General features: G+C 41.4%; 1 protein-coding gene across 1 annotated transcript in view; it reads left to right on the top strand.

Moving 5' to 3' along the window:
* LOC147678098 (hydroperoxide isomerase ALOXE3-like) overlaps positions 1 to 24822 on the top strand; it is a 319605-nt gene that overhangs the window by 139887 nt on the left and 154896 nt on the right. The window contains exon 6 of the mRNA XM_086945959.1: positions 13542 to 13714. Within this exon, the coding sequence (XP_086802085.1) occupies positions 13542 to 13714 (173 nt within the window). The remainder of the gene's footprint in view (positions 1 to 13541; positions 13715 to 24822) is intronic.

Raw genomic sequence — 24822 nt, 5'->3', positions numbered from 1 at the left:
AAGAACAATGATGGATTCAACCCGGATCTGTGACTGAGGATGAGTGTCTGAAAAGTTTCAGCGCTCAGTCCATCAGCTCCTTGTGTTTATCAACAGCAGGGCAAGAATTTGAAAGAAAGCATGTTAGTGAAACTATATTTCTATTTCCATCTCAGGATTAGAGGCATTCAGTTTTTTATTTATTTTAATATTTTTTTATGTATAACTTAATCTATAGAAATAGGCTTTTTGCGGTTGGTTTTGGTTAGCGTCTGGTCACATTTTTAGTTTTTGTTTAACTTCTGGCCTCATTTGTTTGGTAATGCTGCAAGCCATGAAAATTGCGATCAATTCAGCCACTTGTTCTGAGTACACTCCTTTCAAACATGATGCTTCCACCACATCCACTTCAGTATAAATCGCATAACCCTCAGTTTACAAGGTACCTACTATATCTCTCAAGCATGATCCAGCCAGAAAAAGTACATGTCTGACTCTGGCAACGGAGTATTTTGTATGTCAGGTCATGGTTTGGTATACATCTCAGTCATGTCAAGGACGTCATGATCAGCTTCTTCCATCACAACTTCATGTCCAGGTAACAGCATCAAAGTAGCTGGATTCAAACTCATACATCTTGTTACAGTTACATTCTCTGCACCCAAGATCACTGTTCCAAACTCACACATGTTGCAGCAATAGCTTTCAGACATCCAGGTAAAGCAGCAGCCACAGGATTCAATGTAGCTGAAAAATATGGAACAGTTCTGCATGCTGTTCCATGCATTTGCATTAGAACTGATAGTGCACAACCTTCGCACTCACTGCAAATCAAAGTAAAACTCTACTTAAAGTTGGGCATTCCCAATGCTGGTGTTTGACATAAACTATCTCTCAGTTCAAGGAAAGAGCACATGCATTCCACATCCCAGGGAACAGGATCTCACACGTCTTTGTGTGTTAATCTCTGAAGTGGCTTGGCTATCAAAGAAAGATTTGGCATCCACTGCCTGCAATAGCCAACAATTCCCAAGAACATTCCAACTTCCTTCTGTGTACTCAGGTGGATTCATCTGAAATATAGCAATGATTTGATCTTGTAATACTTTTTTGACTCCTTTTTCCTTGCGATGACACAATAGAGAACTTCCCCCTTGTAAAACTGCAGTTTTCCAGTAACACCTTATGCCCGCTCACTGCCAAATAATTCAGTAGGGCCACCATATCTGAAGCACATGCTTCCTTAGTTCCAGATACCACTTATAAATCATCAATGTACTGCACTAGCTGAGTGCTTCAGCATTTCTAGTGACTCCAAATTGCTCTTCTAAATCTGATTGAAAATTGACGGGCTTTCCATATACTCTTGTGGAACTTGGCACCATGCCAAGACACTGTTTCCGAACCAGAACGCAAATAAATATTGGCTATCCGGATGCAAGGGAGTGGAGAACATAGCTTGACACAATTCAATCACTGAAAACCATTCAGCTTCACATGAAATCTGATACAGCATTACAGCAGGATTTGGTACTATTGGACAACAAGGTATCACAATCAGAATAATTTTCCTCAGATACTGGTCTATTCTATATTTTCTATTTGGTTTCCGTATGGTCTTGATAGGTGAAATACATGGACTGCCCAAAATCCCGCTAAAAAATCCTTGTTCAATCAGAATCTCAATAAATGGGGATATTCTAGCAATTGTTTCAGGACTAACATTATATGCTGGAGTTCTCAGGTATTCTGCATTTGGTTTCACTGTAATTGGAATTGGAGCTACTCCTTTAATTAACCCAATATCCTTTCCTGAAAAATAGCACACTTCAGACACAGGTGGTAAGTCATTTTCAGTAAGTAAGGGATACAAACGCTTTATCTCTGGCTTCTGTCTAGCCATTTTAAACACTACCTCCTCATCTTTGGTATGAAATTCTATTTCTTCAGGTGTACAGTAATATAGCAATTCATTTTGCACAATAAATCTCATCCCAACGGGTTCACTGGATTAGTGTCACACACCACAAACTTCTGCATATCCTCAAAGGTTCCAATCTGTACTTACATTGGTTCTGTCACTAGGGTTGGAATTAATTGATTTGATACTCCTACTACTTTGATCGTTTCTTCTGAGAGGGGTAGGTTGGGTACTTTTACAGTTCTCACAATGGATCGGGTAGCACCAGTATCTACAAGGAATGAAATAGATGTTCCATTTACCTAGCCGTCCACTTAAGTACCATTCTGATCTACCTCTAAGGATGCACTAAGCAAGCATTCCTCCTCCCCTCTCAGGCACCGTTATTGGTACGTATCTGAGTCACTGTCATCCACCTGTAATAAATATTGTGAAGCCACTTGTACATGTGGATTTACCTGATCATTGGTGTGAAAACCCATAATCACATTGTAATTGTATTTCTGTACTTGTCCATTCAAATTTTGAATAGGAGCTTGAGGCATATTCTGATCCTGACCCCTTACATTTAACATTGACTGATGTAACATATCACATGTCACCAGTGATTGAATCAATCCATACACAACTGTCATAATTGCTTGTCCATTCACCTGATTAGCCAAATTGGACCTACAATTGTGCTTCCAATGCCCGAGCTTGCTACAACTGTGACAAGGAAAAGTATTTTTCAATGAATCCATGAAGGATAATGTCCCCTTCCTTGTGCCATCAAATTTGGCAAGGGATTTACCATTACACCCTTCATTCCAGTAGTAGTCTGACCATTTCCCTGTATCATGCCTGTAACATCTGAATCAAAACCCACATATCCTTTCTTGGCTGCCCTCCTCTGTGCCAACATCAACTTTTCTTTCAACTTCTTATGTAGCATGTCGGTGTCATCACCACAATAGTTTGCATAACACAGTATTTCATCTCTTGACTTGCTCTGCCAGCAAATCAAATGCTGCTGAATCATAGCACTAATCTCAGGCCTCAAACCATAAATAAATTGATACACAAGATGTTGCATATTGTTCTCCTGACACATTTTCCATTCCGCAATACTGTTTGAATGCCTGGAGAAGTCTCTCATAATAGGCATGCACTGTTTCTTTTAGTTCCTGGGTAGTCCTATCAATTTTCACCCAATATGTTTCTTTCGAGAAAATCTTTCATGTCAAATATGTAATGATCTGATTGGATTTTTTCATCACCTCTGCAGACAGCGCACCTGTTTTTGGGTCTCTTTAGCATGTTCTGTTTCTGGCCAATTAACCACAATCTCACATTCCATCCACACATCTTTAGGGACCCCAATATCAAACAAAGCATCCAAATTCTCCACTAGGACCTTTGAAACATTCAAAAATCTTTTCACTTGCTCATACCACTCCACTGGTTTCTCCCTCAACCTCGGTAAATCATTTGCAACGGACAATATGTCGTGTCTACTCCATGGGACATGTACATACCCTCCACCTGGGACTTCTTTTATAGGAAAAGCCAAAGCATCTGCCTCATTCTTTTCCTTTCCCATCAATGGAAAAATAGGTAATACCACTGTGGTATCTTCTTTTTTTTCAGCCCATCTGCCTTCCCATCTTTCTATCCCTCCCAGTCGCTTCAGGGTAGGTATTAACTCTTTCATTTGCAGTCTTTTCCCAAAGGAATTCAGAATTTCCAAATCTTGGCCTCTAAAATCCAATCAATAGGTTTTCTGTAATGCCTTAGACTTGTCTACATCCACTCCATATTTCTGTGCTACCTCAGCAAATTTCTCATGGGTATTTCTCGCTTTCCGAGTTTTATCTTTATACATAAATAATAATTCCTCATCATGATATTTTCATAGCCTCTCTGGACTAACGGCCCCCAATAAAATTTCTTCTAATTCCACTTTTAATTTGCTCACATCTATATTCATGCTTTGAATTGCATTTTCTGTGCTTTTCCAGTAGGGGCTATGTCTCTAATACAATCATCGAGTTCTTCTGAGGATGACCCTTTGAAGTACTTTTTTCGGATCTCTGTGATTCTCTACTAATCTCTCCTGGCTTCAGCAAAACTTGTGAATCTGTTTTCTGACTACTCATTGCAAATGTCTCCTAGTAATTATTTTCTGTCCTCTACTTGCCATTTCAAGTGCCTTCTTTGAAATATGTATTAATGGATCTATTACCTCTTCCATGATGGAATTTATCCCACTACACTCTTCTGCACTAGTCCCATGAGTTTCTACTCTTACTCTCTCGCACCAGGCAAAGTATGTCCCCTACAGTTTCACTTGGGACTATATTTCTTCTAGATTCTCATCTGCTCCAGGTAGCACTTGAACTTTTTGCTCCACTACATGGTTCCTCTTATTTTACATTTCTCTTCTTCTTTTTGCTACCATTACCAGGTACATTTGGGCTCCCAAGCAACATCTTGTCTCACAACCTTTTTAAGGGAATGCCATTTTGCCTGTTCATATTGATTTATTGTATTTCTATATCTTTCCTGAAATTTCTCCTTTTCTCACTGATGTGCTTCATGTACCAACTCTTCAAGGGCTCCCGATTGTATATGCCTGGGACTGAGTTTCAAATTGTTTATCTGTCTTCTCAAGTTCTCTAAAATTGAACATTAAAAGTCCTACACTGTGGAAACGCTAAGGTACCATCTTTCTTGGTGTATTTTACCCAGTTCTCTAACCAAGTACAAGTGTAATATCCTTTCTCTAATGACGTTAAAGTGATGGTGTACCTTCTGAAGCCACAGGAACTCCTTCCCTTGTTGATATTGGTTTACCTCTACGTACTAAGGCTTTTAACAACTTGAAAAATGTCATGATTTCTTTCCTCCAATTCAATCTGTTGTTTAAAACCACTAAATTACCTGTCATATTTAGATTTTCTACCTCAAATGACTGTTCGTCCTCGTCCACCAATACCAGCTCAGCCTTTTACCAACCACCAATACCAGCCCTGCACTTTATGACGTCAGTCTAACTCCTCACTGCAACTGACCCTCCCTTACAATTTGTTTGTCGTCTTTTCTTCTGTTCTTTTAAAATAAACTTCACAAAACAATGCAACATAAAACAACTGTGTCTGCTCAATTAAAAGAATGATAGATACCCACTCATTCAGAAAATCGAATTTGCTTCCTGTGAAAACGCCGACCAGCATGATTTCACTCCTATTAAGTAAAACACTTTACGATCTCTCCCGTTGCGCTTCCAGAAGAAATCTCTACAATTCCATCTTTTCATGCCTCAAGTTCCCTTTCCCAGTACTGGCAATGAAGTCTCATGCACAGTACTCCCAAAAAAGCAGACAAACACACTTAGGGTCTGATTATGATGTAGGAAGGATTGCCATCGCCCACATGGCGGTGATGACGCACCCTACATTTCCCTCAGCCCGCCACCCATTTCCCCCACCATATTAGTATGGCGGGGGGACCCCAGCGGACGGAAAGACTATCTGCCGGTTTTCCGCCGGTCGACTTGTCGACCGGGTGGAAAAAGATCACAATATGGTGGCGGTGTCTGTGAGCCACCGCCATCCATATTATGATGAGTGCGGTAATGAGCCTTTCCATGGCGGCGTTGCCGCCATGGAAGTGCTTGCAGGCTTTGCTGTTGGGGGCCAGTAAAGGGCTCCCATGGTGTTGGGGGCTGAGGGGGTGCACATGGGGGGTACCTATGTTACCCCCCTCATTGCCATGCACTACATGGCAGGCACCATGTGGTGCCTGCCATGTAGTGCATGGGAACCCCGTGCACAGTCCATTGACACTGCAAGTGGGTCTGCAGTCAGCAGATCCACCAACAATGTAAAAGGGCCAGGGTGTGCCCGCCAGGTTGGCGGCCGCATCCTAATTTACACGGCGGGACCGCCGCAACTTTGGCGATCGTCTCTGGCTCCCCTACGGTGTCCGCCCACCATAGCAATGAACCCCCTAGTGTATGCCACCGTCGGACTGCCCGTAGGCTTATCCCAGGATCATAGACCTCAACTGACCCGTACTCACTCAGGCCCTGACGGACCTAATTCAATACAAATAGACATAAAATTTTTACAAAAGACAAGTTTCTGTGATCACAAATCCAGAAAACAGTCTAAATATTGAGTTGTCTATTTCGACCTACAAGAATATCGAGTTAGAAATATTGTAGGGACAGAATACCGAAATCAAGAATTTCGACGACCAGAATATCGACCTGAAGGTAAGAAATATAGTTTTGTTAATATCGAAGCTAGTAATATCGATAGCAAAAATATTGATGTTACTAATATCGATATTACTATTAGTGTTATGTATTTTATTATGTATTTTATAGATTTATTTTCATAATTTGTGTTAATTATTATACTAGTTTTATAATATATGTATTACATTTTTTGGAGTTAGTAAGAATTTTTTTAAGTAAATTATGCGTTTTAGTACCATAGTGGGTTGTGGGTATATAGGGGAATAGGGTGGGAAGTAATTTAATTATAGTAACATAATTAATTATTTTTTGGAATTAGTAATTTTTTTAAATACATTTTGCGTTTCAGTTCTGTAGCGGGTTGTGTGTTTATAGGGAAATAGGGTGGTAAGTAATTTAATTGTAATTAAGTAATAATTTAATGTTTATTCATTGGTATTGATAATTAATTTATGTTAAATGATAATGAATTGGTAATTCATTTTTATTAATTGGTAATTACTTTTTAGTAATTGATTAATTGGTAATGATATTAAGTGTAATAATGCATTATTAAAGTGTGTTGTAAGGTTATAGGGCAGTAGGGTGGGAAGTACTTTAATTGTAATTAAGTAATTATTTATTTTACTTTTGACTATTGATAATAAATGTATTGTTAATCAATTATTAATTGGTAATAACCTCTCAATAATTAATATTTTGGGGGGATTTATTTATTGTCCATTAAATATTAACTGGTAATTACAGTTGATTAGCTATCATTTATTTGTATTCATCAATATGTTGTTGTTAATTCATTATTAATTGCACAATGTTTTTTAATAATTATTGTTTTTGGGTATTGAAAATTATTTTATTATTGTATTATTATTTAGTAATACATTTGTAATAATAAATATTTAATTGTATTTAGCATCAATTTAACTGTTAATTAATTAATAATTATTTTTAAATCATTATTTATTGGTATTGTTAATTAATTTATTGTAATTTAATAATTAAATTATAATTTTTTTACAAAAAATATTTTAATTATTAGTAAGATATTTTAACCCCTATGCTATCCAACACTTTCCCTACAGTTGCACCCTCTGGAGTTCGAATAGTAATTTTAACCCGTACGCTATCCAACATTTTCCCTACTGTTGCACCTTCTGGAGTTGGAATAGTAATTTTATACCCCTACACGATCCAGCACTTTCCCTACTGTTGCACCCTCTGGAGTTCGAATAGTACTTTAAACCCCTACGCTATCCAACACTTTCCCTACTGTTGCACCCTCTGGAGTTGGAATTGTAATTTAACCCCTACCCTATCCAACAATTTCCCTACTGTTGCACTTTCTGGAGTTTGAAAAGTATTTTATACCCCCAACGATATCCAACAATTTCCCTACTGTTGCACTCTCTGGAGTTGGAATAGTAATTGTTACCCCTACGCTATCCAATATTTACTGTTTTAGTTAATGTAGTGTATACTTTCTTTATCTTTTTTTAAATAATTTGTTATATATAGTTTTGATGTTTATATTTATATTATTGTTGTATGTGTATGTATTTATTTATAATTTATAAAATGTTTTTTAACAATTTATAAGTTATTAGAATAATTACATATACGTATTATTAAGTAAGTATATATATTATATTATTATGTTTATTTTAAATACATGTATTATGTATTATTTATTAAATGTTATATTATTTTTAAACTTTTTAAAATATCCAATATTTTTAACAATGATATTTTTGACGAAATATTTTTTTCTGAAATTTTTGTACTCACAATATTGTAGATAGGACTTCGATATTCTTGACATCGACATTCCGCCTCCGATATTTTTGACGTCGATATTTTTGACGTCGATATGTCAGACATTCCACAGGTCCATCTTAACCTTTTCGTACATTTCAAAACTTCATCACCTGCCAAAACCCTTCTATTCTCTTACACTACTATTAAATCCCCAATCATTCTTAAACACATCTCTTCATATCCTAGTTTAATTAGTCAAACTAACCATCAGACAAGCTACCAGAAAACTGTTGCAGTGGAAAGATGGGCAAAAAACTTACTGTCTCTCTTTTATACTCACATCATTTTCATCATACCTCGATCTATTTCCTCTGTGGGCCCATAACAAAACATTAATCTGACACTGGTCCTCCAATCGATCTGTTATGTGAACTAACAGAGACTTGGATATTTAGTGAACATGAGGCAAATCCTTATGAGTACCTGAAATAAAAAGAAAATGACAAATTCATGCTAACAACCAACAACCGTGTCTGTAGCAACTATATTGATAAGACTTTCGACAAGAAGATTCAAATTAAGAATGACCCAAACACGATAAAGTTTGCTCATGAAAACCATTCATCTAAGTATCAATTTGAATGGTCAAGAGTATAAATTACGTTTCAGATACAGCATTGCCAGAGTCTCCAGGGAATGAGAACATACGCTGTTGTTTTCACTTTGATGCGAATTTTTATTTTATTTTATTAAAGAGGGGTGGTAGACCTAAGCTGTTTCTTGCAGAAGGCCTAAAAAGCTAGATGCAGAACTAAAAGCGGTTGCAAAGTAGAACCACAGGGTACCCTGAAATACACCCAGGGACAGAAGAAATGAGCACCACCCTCTTTAGAGTTGTGGGTTGGTAGAAGTTTCAAAATAAACATTGGAGTACATAGGCAGAAAAGTGCATATTACAGCACAATTATTCGAGTATGGCTGGACCTGTCAGCCCAGAACAGCTTCTCAGAAGAAAGGACCCCCTGCCATTAATCTTAGTTTAATTTGTGCCTTTTTCCACTGACTGTCCTGGTCTTTTGTCTAGCTTTCTTTGTTATTATTTCCTGTGCGGGGGAGGGGGGCCACGGGCGGCGCCGCGGTGCTCATGACGAGCCCAGCTCGTCATGAGGCACAGTGCAGCTGTGCTCATGCTGAGCTGGGCTCGTCATGACTCCGCCCACTCCTGTAGAACGTCCGCACAGGTGTGGAATTCACCGCGCAGGGGAGTGGCGCGATCATTATAACGAGCCCAGCTCGTCATGAGCACAGCTCCACTGTGCCTCATGACGAGCTGGGCTCGTCATCAGCAGGCAAGGGGTTAGGGTCCTTAATTCATCGTAAAATTGGGGACTTTTCATATGTTTGAGGACCTTTCTTACATAACCATGTCACTGGCAGGTGGAGTCGGTAAAGAAGCTGCTTCTGTGATTTTTGCAAGGAGCACAACCACTGCTGCCGGGCCCAGCAGACTGGTTCTCCGTCAACCTGTTCCTTGTCCTTCAAAGTTCTTTCATTCTAACCTGCACAGAGAAGAAGCGTGCTTTCTGCATTCCTGCTGCTCGGTCCGGCATAAGAACGTTTTTTATGTGCATTTATATGTGTGCATTAGCACTTTTTTACCAGCTGGGATTCTTCTTGTCTAGGACAAGAACCACCTTTAAAATGCTGCTGCTTTGTACCAGTGTAGCATATGTTTTGTTCTGCTATGCCTAGTCACATGCAGAAGGCTGCAGATAGAATTGGCTCATTGCCCTTGTCGTAGCGTGACCAATGCAGCCCACCCAGTCCTGCAACAAGCATTTTAGCTCCCAGCTGACTGAAGAGACACAAGAGGGCCCCAGCAGAGTAGATACCCCTCTATTGGGTTTCTGTTTTGCAAAATACCCCCACATGGATGCCTTTGCAAATCTGATTTTACATGTAGGCTAGTTTTTTAACTATCGAACTACTTAAATTTGGGTACCCACGCCTATTTTTGTCACAGTCCGACCCTGCAAAGCAAATAAGTGACAGTGTATTTCTTCTCCCAAATAATCAGACAGGTTATCTAAGTCCTGATGAAAGCCTCAATGCAGCCGCCGAAACATTGTCAACATTTCCTTTAGAGGTTGTCAATCAAATAGTATTTCTGAAAATCTAGCCTCAAATAAAATAATTCAAACACAGCAATATAAATTCACACCTTTTCACCACAGCACCCAAAAACTATCAACTGTGTGTCTTGTGATATATTTATAGACCCTACGTTTCGTAATGCACGGACAATCTAGTGCTAAGTGTATCTGAATAAAGTGTTATTGCTTGTATTGGAAAGGTCATTATTTCTGGCTATCATCTCCTTTCAGGAGCCTGTTAACTATATATTGTAGTAGTGAGGGTCCACCCAGGTAGGTTGACGTTCAAGATGTTTTATTGTAGTAAGTCACAAGTAGATAAGTTCCAATAGAAGAAACCGTCACCACTTCACCTGTACCATCATTTTTAAATTTTATGTTCATGTCTGTTTTAATTATTATGTATATTGTTTTTTAGAAAATATATGCATTTTTTGTGTCATTTGTATTAAGAAAATTAATAAATACTCTTATGATTTTTTATAAAAATCGTTTTTTAGTAAAGTGTAATTTTTAATTTGCTGGTTTTCATTGCACTTTGGAATTTTGGCTTGCCTGGGGTTGTTACTTGTCATGATAAATTCCAATACAGCAGGTAGTTGAGTTCTGTAGAGCAGCCCGACCTGCTTGCTGCTCAGCCCATTCTCAACTGACCTTCATGTCACAGGCTCCCAACATTCCGGAGCACATCTAAATCAGCAGTGGAATATCTGAATAAAAGCGACATCATTTGTTTTCAAGAGGCTTGGTCTCGATCTCCATCGGCTCTCCACGGCTATTATGAACTCTTTCAATCAGCCTCCCAGCCCAATTCCTATGGAAGACCTTCTGGGGGCCTCTCCATTTTCATTAAACACAGGGGCAAGATTGCAGCTATTCCCATCTATCGGAACTTAACGGCAGGGCAAACAGTACTAATTACTGGTCTTTCAACTTCAAGAAAGGCCTGTCCCTTGCTCTTAATTGACTGTTACCATAACATACCTAAAACATCAAAATTAATGGCAACAGTCCTATTGGTCAAGAAAGGGTTCTGATAAGGTGAGCACTTGGCTCATGGGAACAACTCCAAACTTCATGCACAATGCTCCCACAGCCTTCCATCATTGGTGGGATAACGCCATTGTCAAATTACGAGACCAGGCCTCGCCCGAAGCAGATTTTTGACCCTGTGTTAGCCATCCAAAGAAGAGCCCTAAGGAGGGCTGTGCGCCTGCACAAATCAAAAGGCACAGAGCAATCTGCTAACAATATGGCCTACAAAAATCATCACGGGAAGCCAAGCGACAAAAAGAACAGAATGACTGGCTAAAAATATTTGCCCTGTTAAAGGGAAAAAACCTGACCCATTTTTGGAACCATATAAACAAACTTTGTTCCTCCAATAAGAGCAGGGGGACCGCGGTCTGTGAAGAAGTCTGGTCCCAGCATGTGATTTTCAACAATACTGCTGTGATACCCTGGACCCTGTGGAGGGCGAAATTAGAGATCGTGTCGATACTAAGCAGATAGAAACTCATAAGCTGACTACTCCGGCCGAGGTCTCCAAGTATTTGAAAGCCATGGAAAACGATGTCGCTCCCGGGCCCAACGGCCTTCCATTTGCAGTATTCAAATGTGCGCTGGAAGATTGGGCTAAGCTATTAGTCCCCTTATACAACAACAGGCATACTACCTATTGGTTACCAGACTCATGGAAAGGCTCGATCTTATGCCCAATTTTTAAGAAAGCAGATCCATCTCTCCTAGCTAATTATCGACTCATTGCCCTATTAGATCTTGAGACCAAAGTATATGCCCGGTGTCTTCTCAGGTCGCTAGAAAAATGGGTAGCGGAAAACAACATTCTACCATTCTTTCAAACTGGGTTTCGATCCTTGGCCTACACAATAGACAACATCACCACTCTAGCCATCCTGAGTCAACAAGCAGCGCAAAAAAATCATTTCCCCCTTTAATGCTGTTTTGCCTGGAAAATCTGAACGCAGGGGACCGGAAGAACATAATGTTCATGCGTCTCTTAGGTCTGTGCTCCATTGCCTTCAACCGATGGAATCCAAACAAGTGAGGAAGGGGCCTGCAGACTGTTGCATCGTCTGTGCTGTTGTCCCGCTCTTGACGCTCCCAGAAGACTTCTTTTAAAACCTTTATATTTAAAATGGGGCATCAGAACATGTTGGGAAGCATCGACCCTTTGCTTAACTTCCTTAGACACTCAAGTGCTTGTAAGGTCTAGGAAATATGTGAGATTCCTGGACAATCTCTTTTTACCTTCTCTGGCCCCTGCCCTTCCAGCCCCCCCCCCCCCCCCAAAAAACTTATCACCGACTTTTTTCGCCCCTATTCTAGTATTCCTGTACTAGTTTATTTTATTCGTGGCTCTGGAAACCTGTTTCGTGACTATAATGGTAACTACAAGATTGCCTTGTTAGTTATATGTATATCAACTTAAACTTGATTGTTTTCTTGGTTTTTGCTTTTAACATGGTAACTGCGCTATGATGACACTCTATTGCAATGGTTTTAATTAACTGTGCTAATCTAATACAAAAAACTAAACAAAAACTACAGCAGGTAGTTGATTTCTGTAGAGCAACCCGACCTGCTTGCTGCTCAGCCCATTATCAACTGATCGTCATCTCACAGGCTCCCAACATTCCGAAGCGCATCTTCACTCCAACATTCCATGCAGCGCACAGCACAAACACACTGGCTGAGAAGGTGGTGAAAATGGCATAACATTAACATGGGCAGGATACTACATATACACTTGAGTACATTCTCTAAATTCTTATGAATAATCCATGTGCTTTATTAGGGAAACATTTTGGTTCCTCATTGCATAACCGTCTGATAAATTTACAGAATTCTGTATCAATGGTAAATACCATTGTGTGTTGTATCATAATATTTCTTACCCAATCCTTGCTCTTCCTTCCTTTTTTGTTTTGCACGTGCTTCCAATGACGTGCTTTCCCTCTCCCGAGCATGTGCTGTTAACTGAATTTAGTGGTAGGAAGGTAGCACTAGCTTCCTGTGTTAAGAATTGACTAATTCAGCTCTCCTAATTATACTGTGTCATTACAACAAACATACTCTACATATGTTAATGTCCATTTTTCATTGTAAAAGACACTTGGTTCCAATCACATCACATGATTAAATGCTGAAAGCACTCGCTGGAAGGTAATGAGGTCTAATTGGACAAACCTAGTTGTTTAGATTCTGAAAGGATGCAAATGAGTATAGCCTGTCTTAACCCTTTAATTGCTGCCGACGGCCAACGGTCATCACGAGCGCTACCTCCCCAGTGCTGCGCACGACCGTTGGCCGTCGGGTCAGCATTCGTTCTCCGAACGTTCAGCACTGGGCGCTGAATGTTCGACGCTGGGAACGGGTTAATAATGAAAGCACTACTCAGAAAAAGGAAAAATAATTATTTTCTATTCATCTTAATCTTATACGCATTAATGTGTTCTCTGTTGCATAGAGTATTTGATTCAACACTGGACAGAAGATGCATGCTTTGGCTATCTATTCCTGAATTGTACGCACTCCATGATGATCAAGAGATGCAACAAAATACCTGAAAACTTCCCAGTGACGAACAGCATGGTGGCAGATATCTTAGGAACGGAGACAAACCTCACAACCGAGCTGCAGGTAAGTTCATTTGATCTTGGTTCCAAAGGGTTTGCAAGCAGGTCAATGATTCAGCATTTATAGGGCACCAAAACCCAGTTCAACCGAGGCACAAGGAACAAACACCAGAGTACCCAAACAGCTAAAAGATGAGCATCTCTGTGTATATGACTTATTAGTGAAAATAATTATTAGACATGAATTTTATTTTCATAGCCTTATGGTAAACCAGGTTAAACCTTATGTCCATAGCCTGTTTCTCTTTCAACTGTCTGCAGATCAGCAGTGACATGTTTCTCTCACAGCTTAAACAGTGTGAATGAGCCACAGATTTGACTCTCCCTCAGGATATTAAGGCCTACGGAGCTTTAGCTCCCTCATTCAGGCTCAAAGGCATCTGTCTTGAGAACGCTTCCTAATCACAGGCCTGCTGAGATGAAAGGGAGACCGCTTGCTATTGCCTTCTGTCTCAGCAAACTCATTCAACAAAAAATAATGCAGTAAAGTCACTTGCCAGGCATTCAAAAATAAACATATAGGATATTAAACGTGTCCCAGGTTGCAGCAATTTTTTAAGGAAATAAATACCATGTATTTCAAAAATCTCTAAAGCAAAGGATATGTTCTTGCATTCAGGTTTACAACCAAAAAGCAAACTCAGCTTTCAAGGTTATTTTTCTGTTTCAGATTTTTGGCTATGAAATCTTCAAATGTAACCATTGTGAACTCTTCAAATTAAGCAGCTGAAATCTCATAACTCCAAGGGTGACGTTTGAGCATGCTTCCAGTTAAGCAAAATAAAAACCTTGTAAATACAAAGGAAAAAATAAACAAATGTTATTTGAAATGAATCACTCTTGATGTCCGCACATGGTGTACTGAAACACACACCGTGGAGAACTGGATAGTTTGGAAATCCTAGTGTTAACGTTCCTAAGCAAAGAATAGACCTCATTTCCAAAAAGAACTTCAATGAAGTGATTGAACTTGTGCACTAGTTCAATGAAAAAACTCCATTTGATTACAATGTTACTATGACTCCCATGGCAAACCCTGAGCTGGTATTTGAGAATAAGTTTCTTTCTGGAAATTTTCTTTAAGACCTTATCTTAACTTGAACAATTTATGTGTGAGAAATGTATTTTTCCCTCTTAATCTGAACATCAGTTCTTCCATTTTGTATTCCCCGAGATAGCGAAATTATGAACTTTGGTTGCCTTTCTATTTGTTTCAAGTCAGCACAAACAGATTTTTTTCGGTTCATCTGTTCATCAACACCTGGGGGTCGATTCCGATTCAGGAAAAACCGCTCCGAATAGCCGTTCGGAGCGTTTTTCCCGTACGAATCGTACCCTGCAACGTCCCCTGTACGTACGACGAAGTACGATTCGTACCAGGAGCCTTACTCCGTACGAGTAGTACAAGACACCGTACGACTCTAATCTCCGTACGATTCTCCCTCGGAACCTGCTGTACGTGACATCTGTACGGTTCGCGGCTGGTTTTTACGACCCAGCAAGTACGATACGTGTTGGGTACGCACCGTACGACCCTTTTTCTACGGGAGCTGAAAACAGCCGTAAAAGCAGAGTTTGTGCCGAAACAGGTACGGAACGCCCCCCGGTACGGTGCGTATCCCCCATGATCGCAGGGGTACGAACCGTACCCCTGCGATCATGGGGTGTACGAGCCATACCCCCATTGTACGATTGGTGCACGAGCCGTACCCCCATTGTACGATCGGTGTACGATCGGTGTGCGAGCCGTACCCCATGTACGATCAGTGTACGAGCCGTACCCCATGTACGATCGGTGTACGAGCCGTACCCCATGTACGATCGGTGTACGAGCCGTACCCCATGTACGATCGGTGTACGAGCCGTACCCCATGTACGATCAGTGTACGAGCCGTACCCCATGTACGATCAGTGTACAAGCCGTACCCCATGTACGATCGGTGTACGAACCGTACCCCATGTACGATGGGGGTACGGCTCGTACACCGATCGTACATGGGGTACGGCTCGTACACCTATCGTACATGGGGTACGGCTCGTACACCGATCGTACACCGATCGTACATGGGGTACGGCTCATACACCGATCGTACATGGGGTACGGCTCGTACACCGATCGTACACCGATCGTACAATGGGGGTACGGCTCGTACACCGGTCGTACATGGGGTACGGCTCGTACACCTATCGTACATGGGGTACGGCTCATACACCGATCGTACATGGGGTACGGCTCGTACACCGATCGTACATGGGGTACGGCTCGTACACCGATCGTACAATGGGGGTACGGCTTGTACACCCCATGATCGCAGGGGTACGTGCCGTACCCCTGCAATCATGGGGGGTACGCGCTGTACGGGGTGTATGTAATCGTGCGCTTTTCCGTACAAATCGCCCTTACCTGACGTGGACCGTACGAATCGCGTCCTAATTCCCCGATCCGGATCGTACTCGTTGGGTCGTACGGCGTGTGTACGAGTCGTACGGTTCACAGTCTCAGCCTTGCAATACGTACAGATCGCGATGATTCGGACGGATTCACGGAATGCGGATAGTACTACGCGACTCGGACGGACGGGTACGATTCGTACGGAAAGGGCTACGAATACGATTCGTACGGTGGATTTTTTTACCGGATCGGAATCGAGCCTGGTGTTGATCCTACCTGCTCTTTGCCCATTTAGGGATTAGCAATGTTCACTTGCAATGATTATATTGTGATTGGCTGTTTGTCAATATATGAGAAGTGACAATTTCCATGTGTTATGTTTACACGTTATCCAATCAGGGATTGTTCCTTTTGTAAATATTTTGCACATCCCTAGCCTGTGCATTCTGTATAAATAACCTCTCAGATCTTTGTACAATGTCCACTCTTGTCATAGCCATCCTAGTGCTGTGAATATGTGCACCCACTCAAATATTATTAAATACGAGTTAATTTAGCAGACCTACAACTATTGGCCTCTTTGTTTGTAATAAAGGAATGCAATTTCCACAATTGGCAACCAAAAAGAGAGCTTGAAGAGAAACATCCAACAGGCTTAAAACACTGTGATCATGGAGGTGCGACCTAGGACTGACTGATCGTGAGGCCCCCTCCAATTGAGGAGACAAAGTTTTTCAAGCAGCTGCCATCTGAAGTCCTAAACAGGCCTCCCGACAGCAGGATTTCACTGGCTGAGGTCCCCCAACTGATCCTTTTTGAGTAGGCGTTTTGTCTAAAAGACCAGTGGCCAGACTTCATCTACATAATAAAACAATTGGTGAGATTTTTCTGTTGCATCAATTGGTAATCATTGACTGAATTGAATATATTTATTTATAAACAAAGAGATAGAAACTAGTACAATATAGTGTTGGAATGATAAAAGTCTATCTGCAAAGACAAGCACATCGCTGTTGGAACACTATTAGTCCACCTGTAGGGGAAAAAAGAATTAGAACTTGCACAAAAGTGAGGACAAAAATAATATCTCAACTGTAAGTGAGATCACCTCAAATGCCTTGACTGTAATCCACTCACACTGCGGTTAATTTTGAACAAAACTGATATCTCAACTGTGAGGGGGATTATAGTTCAGCATCACCGTTGGACCCCTCGGTCATCCTCCAATGTCCCCGATACAGCAAAGTGACCTTGAGAGACTGACAAACCAAATAACACAAAACAATATGGAGAAAGCATCAACGGAAATCCTGTTGCACCGCTTCCCTTCCTCAAGGAAACCTTCAGCAGAGCAGGGAAGTTCAGGGTGGCATGCGCAAAATCTGGGATGCGTCCAATGACATAAATCTTGCTGTGCCGCTTCCCTTTACCATGGAAAACTTAAGACGAGAAATAAGGAAGAATGTGCAGAGAGACTGTAGGCATGACACCTAGCTCGTCCTCGCCAACTCTCACAGCAGATTCCAAGACATCATCAAAAGAGACGGGCTGCGGTGAAGGAAGGATCTCCGCATTTGTAAACAGCAGAGCAAACAGTGCGTGAAGTTGTGACCCTGGGACACACACAAGAAACTGCTTGTGTGCTCCCTTGGCAGCAAGTAGCCACAGACCACACCGCACAGCAATGACTGATATTAGAACTCATGGGGGCATATTACCAACAACTAGCAATAATTATCGCTATGTTGGCTTAGCGGCAATATTTTTATCACCGAGCTGCGGCGATTTTTATCGCTTAGGAGCCTTGCTATCATCAAGGTTTATCTCCTAAGCGATAAAAATCGGCCAAAATGCATGAATATCGCTGAAAATTCAGCAATATTCATGCATTACTGAGCTAATGCTCTTAGCCATGTTATCCACCTACCATTGGATAACATGGCTAAGAACTGCTCAGGGGCAGGTGTTAGCATTTGGAGATATTCGCACTTAGCGCGAATATCTCCAAAAGTTGGTAATAGGAGATAGCGATGTTAGCAACTGTTTCCAGTCGCTAACATCTTGGCACGCCCACTTTGCATGTCATTAGTGATAAATTTCATTAACATGCAAAGCGGGGCCCAAGATGGTCGCTATCTCGTACTAGCTGTCGCTAACTGGTGTTAGCGACAGCTAGGTAATAGGGAGATACTTTTATCTCCGCTTTCTTGGCTTTTAAAGCCAAAAAAGTGGAGATAAACCCCCTTGATAATATGCCCCATGATTTCTTCCCCTAATCTCTAGAAGACTTGCAGCCTCAGGGGAAACGGAACAACCATAATGCAGATTGTTTGCAACGTGACACCCGCGGAGGGCATGTAGCACAGCCCGCTCACTTTCCATCTTCTGCTGCGAGTAGAAAACGTGTCAACAAGAAAGAGTCCTGGACATAACTGAGGCAAATACTTGCAAGTATGGCTCCAGGAGAACAAAGAGACCCGCTGATATCCAAGGGTGTGCTGCACACGTGGATGGAGAGAGGAACAGTCAAACTCGTCGCCAAATTTGTAGTGATTGCACTGGACAAGGTAAGTGTAAGAGCACATACTTTATTGACTGTTCATCTCCACAGCTTCCAGGAACGAATAGGCTCCTGAGATTCAAACAAAGACATTCTTTCACCATGACAGTGACATCACAAGCAGTACAGAGTAGATAGATAACAGGCTTAAGGAGATACTACTACAGAGTCTTAATAAACATTTCCAAAACAGAATTTCTTAAACAACCAATAAAGAATCTTCATTTATGACAGAGCGTCTGCCAACTGAACCTTGGAGTCAATTCTGGGTATCCTAGGTTCAAGGCAAGCAGGTTCAGTCTTCCTTTTTCAGACAATAGTGCTGTCTTTCTTCTGAATCTTCCAATGGTCCAGGAGTGTTCTGATGATCGTTTCGAAAGGGTGCCACGTTTACACCCGGTACTAGCCTGTCCCTCTCTTTGTCTATCCCCACACTGGTTCAGGTCAGATCTGCCCTTTCCACTGCGTTTGGCTCCAATCTGTCTTGGGTGGTCAAGTACCGGCAGGCCCTGGTGTCAGATACATTTGGTTGGGGCAGGGCTGGCAGCTTTAGAAGTAAGGGAAGAGACAGCACTTAGGCAACCCTTTGAAACTCAGGAAGGGATGAACATAACTCCCCAGGCCATCCTGCTCAGGAGAGTAACAACATTCTACACTCAAGGCTCTTCCACTCCCTGTATGGAAGAATCCACATCACACTACTGGAGAGGAATGATCAGTCGTATCACACTGAACACCGGCAGAAATGCACATATGGTTTTGGCAGAAAAATTGTAACTTTCTAAAAGTAGCATTTTCAGAATCATAGCACAATATTTAGCTTTACCATTGAAGATGATTTCAAATTACAATTCAAATGAGTGCAAGACGTATTTCTCTACCTGCTTCAAAACTGAAATGATCACACATTAAGTGTAATATGCTAAACCAGTTTTAATCTCTGAGAGAGGTTTGCTACAATGAAAAATTACTTTAGGATTGTTTCACTGTTAAGACATGTACAACTTAAGTACACATGTCCTACTTGCGACATTCCATGTACCATTCCCTATTAGCCTTTGAAGACCTACCTTAGGGATGACTTCTAAATATTATAACTGAGGTTTTAGGCCTTGTGAATGGTTTATTTTGGCAGGCCGAAATGGCAGTTTAAAACTGTACTACAAGCTGCAGTGGCAGGCTTGTAACACATTTCCCAGTGCTACTTTATTGGGAGACACATCTAATGCTGCATCCCAGTACTCAAATTTAATTTACAGTACCATTTACTTGGTGTTTATAATTAAATTGAATATACCAATTAGATATGTACCCATTTAACATGCTTAAGGGAGAGAGCACAAGCAGGTAACTACTGGAGAGCAGGGGTAAAGTACAGAGTCCTAATGTCATCTAAAACGGGTACAGTAAAAGCAATGTAGTGAAGTAAAAAAGTCTGTGTGAATACCACACAAAAGATGTCAGGTGTACCAGACACTTTTCACAAAGAGCATCCTGCCTTCTCTTTTGAATACTCCTAGACAAAAGGGGAATACCCTTCGGTTCAATCTCATTCGCTGTTATTGGGACTCAATGAAAGCCAGGAACCATGCTCCATAGAAGGGACCTGATTGGTTATGATATAAGGGATATGTTGACCTTTTTATCCTAAAGGGATTGGATGAGATGGATTTTTGGAGGAGCTTTGAGGCAGTAGAAAGACTCTTCACCAGGGCTCTCCCCTGCCAACTTGCCAAGCTGCAAAGCAAGGCCTTGCACAATAGAATTCACAGCTAGTCACAGAAAATGAGTCGTCCTTTTAATAAATGAATTACATGTTGCTCCGATTCCTTGGATGCATGGTAAAAAATCTCCCCACATTAATCTGCAGTTTGGTGTCCAAGGAAAATCTCCTTAAACTTTAAGAACATGTAGCGAAGGTAAGCACGTTTTCCTACAATTCGTTAAAGGTAGGAGTTGGAGCCTTTTCACCTCGAATGACAGATGAGACACTCCAACAAATCAGTGGGCAAGATTTCTTAGATTGTCCCTCTCTGCTTTTTGCTGCAAGGATCAAGGCTCCCCTGAACAAAGCATCTTATCTACAGAAAACCACCCTGACAATGGCTCAAGTCTTTTCCCGTAGACTTGGTCCAGCACAGGTAAACTACAAGAGCTGAAATATGCATCAAAGCTTGCCTGACAACTATTTTATCCCACTCCATCGCCAACCAATGACAGACCTTGCCTGGATCTCAGGCAACTGTTCAATAGGCTAACATTTTCTTTACATGTTCATGCTAGTCTGAGAAAACATCCTAATGTGTTGCGAGCCCTACACAGTACCTTTGTTAATGTTATGTCTTCCATTGTGAGCTTTATGTCTTTCATAGTGAGTTATTACACTTCTAACTAAGTTGATTTGTGCGTGTCAGACCTCTCGCTCTTTCCTATAGTTAACTATCACTTTCCCACAGGGAGGTCCTAAGCACTGTTGGTTAGCCTTGCAAGGTAGCACTGGCTCTGATGGTGGGGGCTGCATTACTAGGCTTGTACTAACAACAGTGACACTGATGGTGTCTGGGTTAAGCATGGGTGGAAAATCCGTTCCGCTCGCAGATTTTGCGGATTTTCGGTAAATTCGCAATCCGCGAACGCTCACGGATTTACCTAAAATCCGCAAATTCGCACGCAGCGGATTTTTTTTTTTGGGTGATACAATTTTGCGGCGTGCGGTGTAAGTTCGCAATTGCGAACATGTAGGTGCGGCGGGCAGCAACAATCTCGCACTCGCGTAATTACAAAAATTGCAATTCTGCACAAGAAATCCACTAGCAAGCAACATAGACCTTCTGAAAATGATGATTTTTATCAGAATAACTCCTCAGGTTGACATTTGCTTGCACTTTGTTGGATTTGAGGCATTTTGACTTTCTTTGGATCACTTTTGGATGAGAAATCAACTTTCACAAGTAAGCTTGTTTGGGGCATTACAGTTGCTGTAATGCTGTTCTGCAGAAAAACGAGTTTTGCAAAAGTGAAAGCATTCAGCAGGTGCAAAAGTTCAAACTCATCATTAGTAACCATTCCCTGTAGTGCTTCCTGACTGGGGCCCCTCCAGAGTTCAGTTGCTAGTTGCAACAATTATATGACCCTGCTCTGACCCTCACAGCAGGCTCATAGAATAGCTACAAGTAGGCCCCAAAGGTCCTGGAAAAAAAATTGCACTGCAACAGAAAGCAAATTACAGATAAGGAAGCAGGTGCCAGACTGGAATTTTAAAACAGTGACACATTAATAAATCAACCCCAAATTAATTCATGTCAGTTGAAGCAGGGCAGGTGTGCTTGCTTTTTCCCCCCATAATCTACAGTGATGATGAACCAGAGGGTGGCATTGATGTACCAGAGGGTGGCATGGGAGAAACAGAGGGTGGTTGGGGTGAAACAGAGGGTGCTGGGAACCTGTGATGATGAACCAGACATAGAAACAACATAATCGCGACCGTTGCGAGCCGACATGTAAGTTCGCAATTGCGAACTGGTACAAAACCCTCGCGAACTGGCAGAAATCCTTGCGAACACACAAAAAAAAATCTGCAAATTCGCGAGAATTCGCAGATTTTGCGGATTGCGATTTCGCAAATTCGCAAAATTCGCGAACGCCAGATTCGCAAAATTCGCCCATGCTTAGTCTGGGTTATCCTCCTTCCCTATATATCATATTACTTTGGATTTGTGGAGACAGCCAAGAGCAGGAAGCAATATTCTATAAATATATCACTTGAAAATAAAACGAAATGTCATTTAGGTGCGTTTAAGAGAGCATTACTTGATTTTACTTATCTACACATTTTAAGGATAATTTAGAATTTTGCTGACAGAATTTACATCAGCTAATATTGAGGAATAATTACACTTACCGAGAAGGGTTTAGCTACATATTTGCAATATTTAGTACTTGAATAAATGATGGCAGGCGTTCCTCCATGAAAATGTCAGTTATGAACTTTGGGAAGATTCTTTTTCAGGTGAAACCCTCATAATTCTGTTAGTAAAAATCACTTCTTCGTCCACTTGTGAGCATTGAAAAATGTACACCTCAAGTTGGTCACATCTTTAGTGTTTATTTGATTTGCTGCATAATATCGCGCAGAGTGTGATTCCAGAAAGGCAGAGATGCTATACATCTTTCAGAGGGTGTCTGAAGCTGCTGAGCCACTGTTAGCTCTCTGGCTGGCTGTAAGCAGCTCTCCTGTGTGCGGCCCAGCCTACTAAACTAGAATGTTTTGCTTTGTTGCATTATTATATGTATACCAACATTGAAAAACATCTGTTCAGGAAGAAAACTTATGCATTTTGAAATCTCGTAAGACGATGTCTGGAGGAAAATGCTTGTATTTCCAAAATATGTTTAAAGATGATATTTGAGCAATAAAAATCAAGTGGAGTTGGGAAATCATATTACTAATATTATTAAGGGCATTGCAGCTATGGCTGTTATGTATTCCCACAATGACAACGTATTATTACATTATTGCTGGCAAACGGTCCTGATGTGATCACTGCTAATAATCCCGTCTAATTTGTTAACAATTACATCTGCAATAATCTTTATACTTTGGAAGACATTGCATTGAACATAAGTAACTCTTACTACAGAAAAGGTTGGAGATTCCTGTGGTGAAACCATACCCATGTTGATCTTTAATTGAGATAAGTCCACCAAACTGGGGCTCAGAATAACAAACATTTTGCGCAGGTTTGGCCAACAAAAGTGACATAAACTTGCACAAAATGTTTTTTAACTTTATTTTTCAGTACAGAACTTGTTTTGTGTTGGAATGTCCCTTCAAATTAAGGCAAGTGTTGCTTTGCATTATTCTGCATCAAGGGGGCATTCCATGGGTGTTACCATGGGTGTTACCATGCAAACGCCCATGGGTTTTGATGAAAAACCCGACCTACTAAGAAGTGCTTGCAATGTTCAACACTCCCTCCATCATCCCCTTTGGTTTTGCTAATTTGCCCCAAGTTGGCAGGGTATGCCCAGACGTGGGTCCCTTGCTCACTTGGCCACTGGATTCAAGATAGCCTGGCTGATGAGGGTTATGAACCTGAAGCCAGTCCCAGGATGCTAGTTCCGGGTCCAGGGAAGACATGGCTTGGCAGTTTTGGTTGGACTGTTCCCATGAGGCACAGGGTCAGAATGATTTGCATATGGCCTTGTCTGAACTGGGGTGCCGGAGTGAGCTAAAGAATGATGATGGATTAAACCCAGATCAGTTGACTGGGGGTGAGTGCTTGCAATGTCCAACACTCTGCTTAGTGTTGCTTTGCATTACTCTGCATCAAGGGGGCATTCCATGGGTGTTACTATGCAAACGCCCATGGGTTTTGATGAAAAACCCGACCTACTAAGAAGTGCTTGCAATGTTCAACACTCCATCCATCATCCCCTTTGGTTTTGCTAATTTCGCCCTAAGTTGGCAGGGTATGCCCAGGCGTGGGTCCCTTGCTCACTTGGCCACTGGATTCAAGATAGCCTGTCTGATGAGGGTTATGAACCCAAAACCGGCCCTCGTGATGCTTGTTGCTGGTCCAGGGAAGACATGGCATGGCAGTTGGAGCTGGACTGTTCCCATGAGGCACAGGGCCAGAATGATTTGCATATGACCATGTCTGAACTGGGGTTGTGAAGTGAGCTAAAGAATGATGATAGATTAACCCCAGATCAGTTGATTGGGGGTGAGTGCTTGCAATGTTCAATACGCAGTCCATCTTCCCCTGTGGTTTTGCTAATTTCGCCCTAAGTTGGCAGGGTATGCCCAGACTTGGGTCCCTTGCTCACTTGTCCACTGGATTCAAGATAGCTTGGCTGATGAGGGTTATGAACCCGAAATTTTTTACCAGGATGCTTGTTTCCGGTCCAGGGAAGTCATGGCTTGGCATTTCGCACTGGACTGTTCCCATGAGGCACAGGGTCAGAATGATTTGCATACAGCCATGTCTGAACTGGGGTGGTGGAGTGAGCCAAAGAATGATGATGGATTAAACCCAGATCAGTTGACTGGGGGTGAGTTCTTGCAATGTTCAGCACTCCGTCCATTATCCCCTTTGGTTTTTCTACAAAAAATTGTAGACAGGGTTTTGTGCCCAAAAATAATGGCACTTTTAATCAG

Source organism: Lissotriton vulgaris, chromosome 12 (assembly GCF_964263255.1).
Source record: "Lissotriton vulgaris chromosome 12, aLisVul1.2, whole genome shotgun sequence".
NCBI lineage: Eukaryota > Metazoa > Chordata > Amphibia > Caudata > Salamandridae > Lissotriton > Lissotriton vulgaris.
Note: the sequence above shows the minus strand (reverse complement) of the source record. Positions and strands in the feature narration are given on the sequence as shown.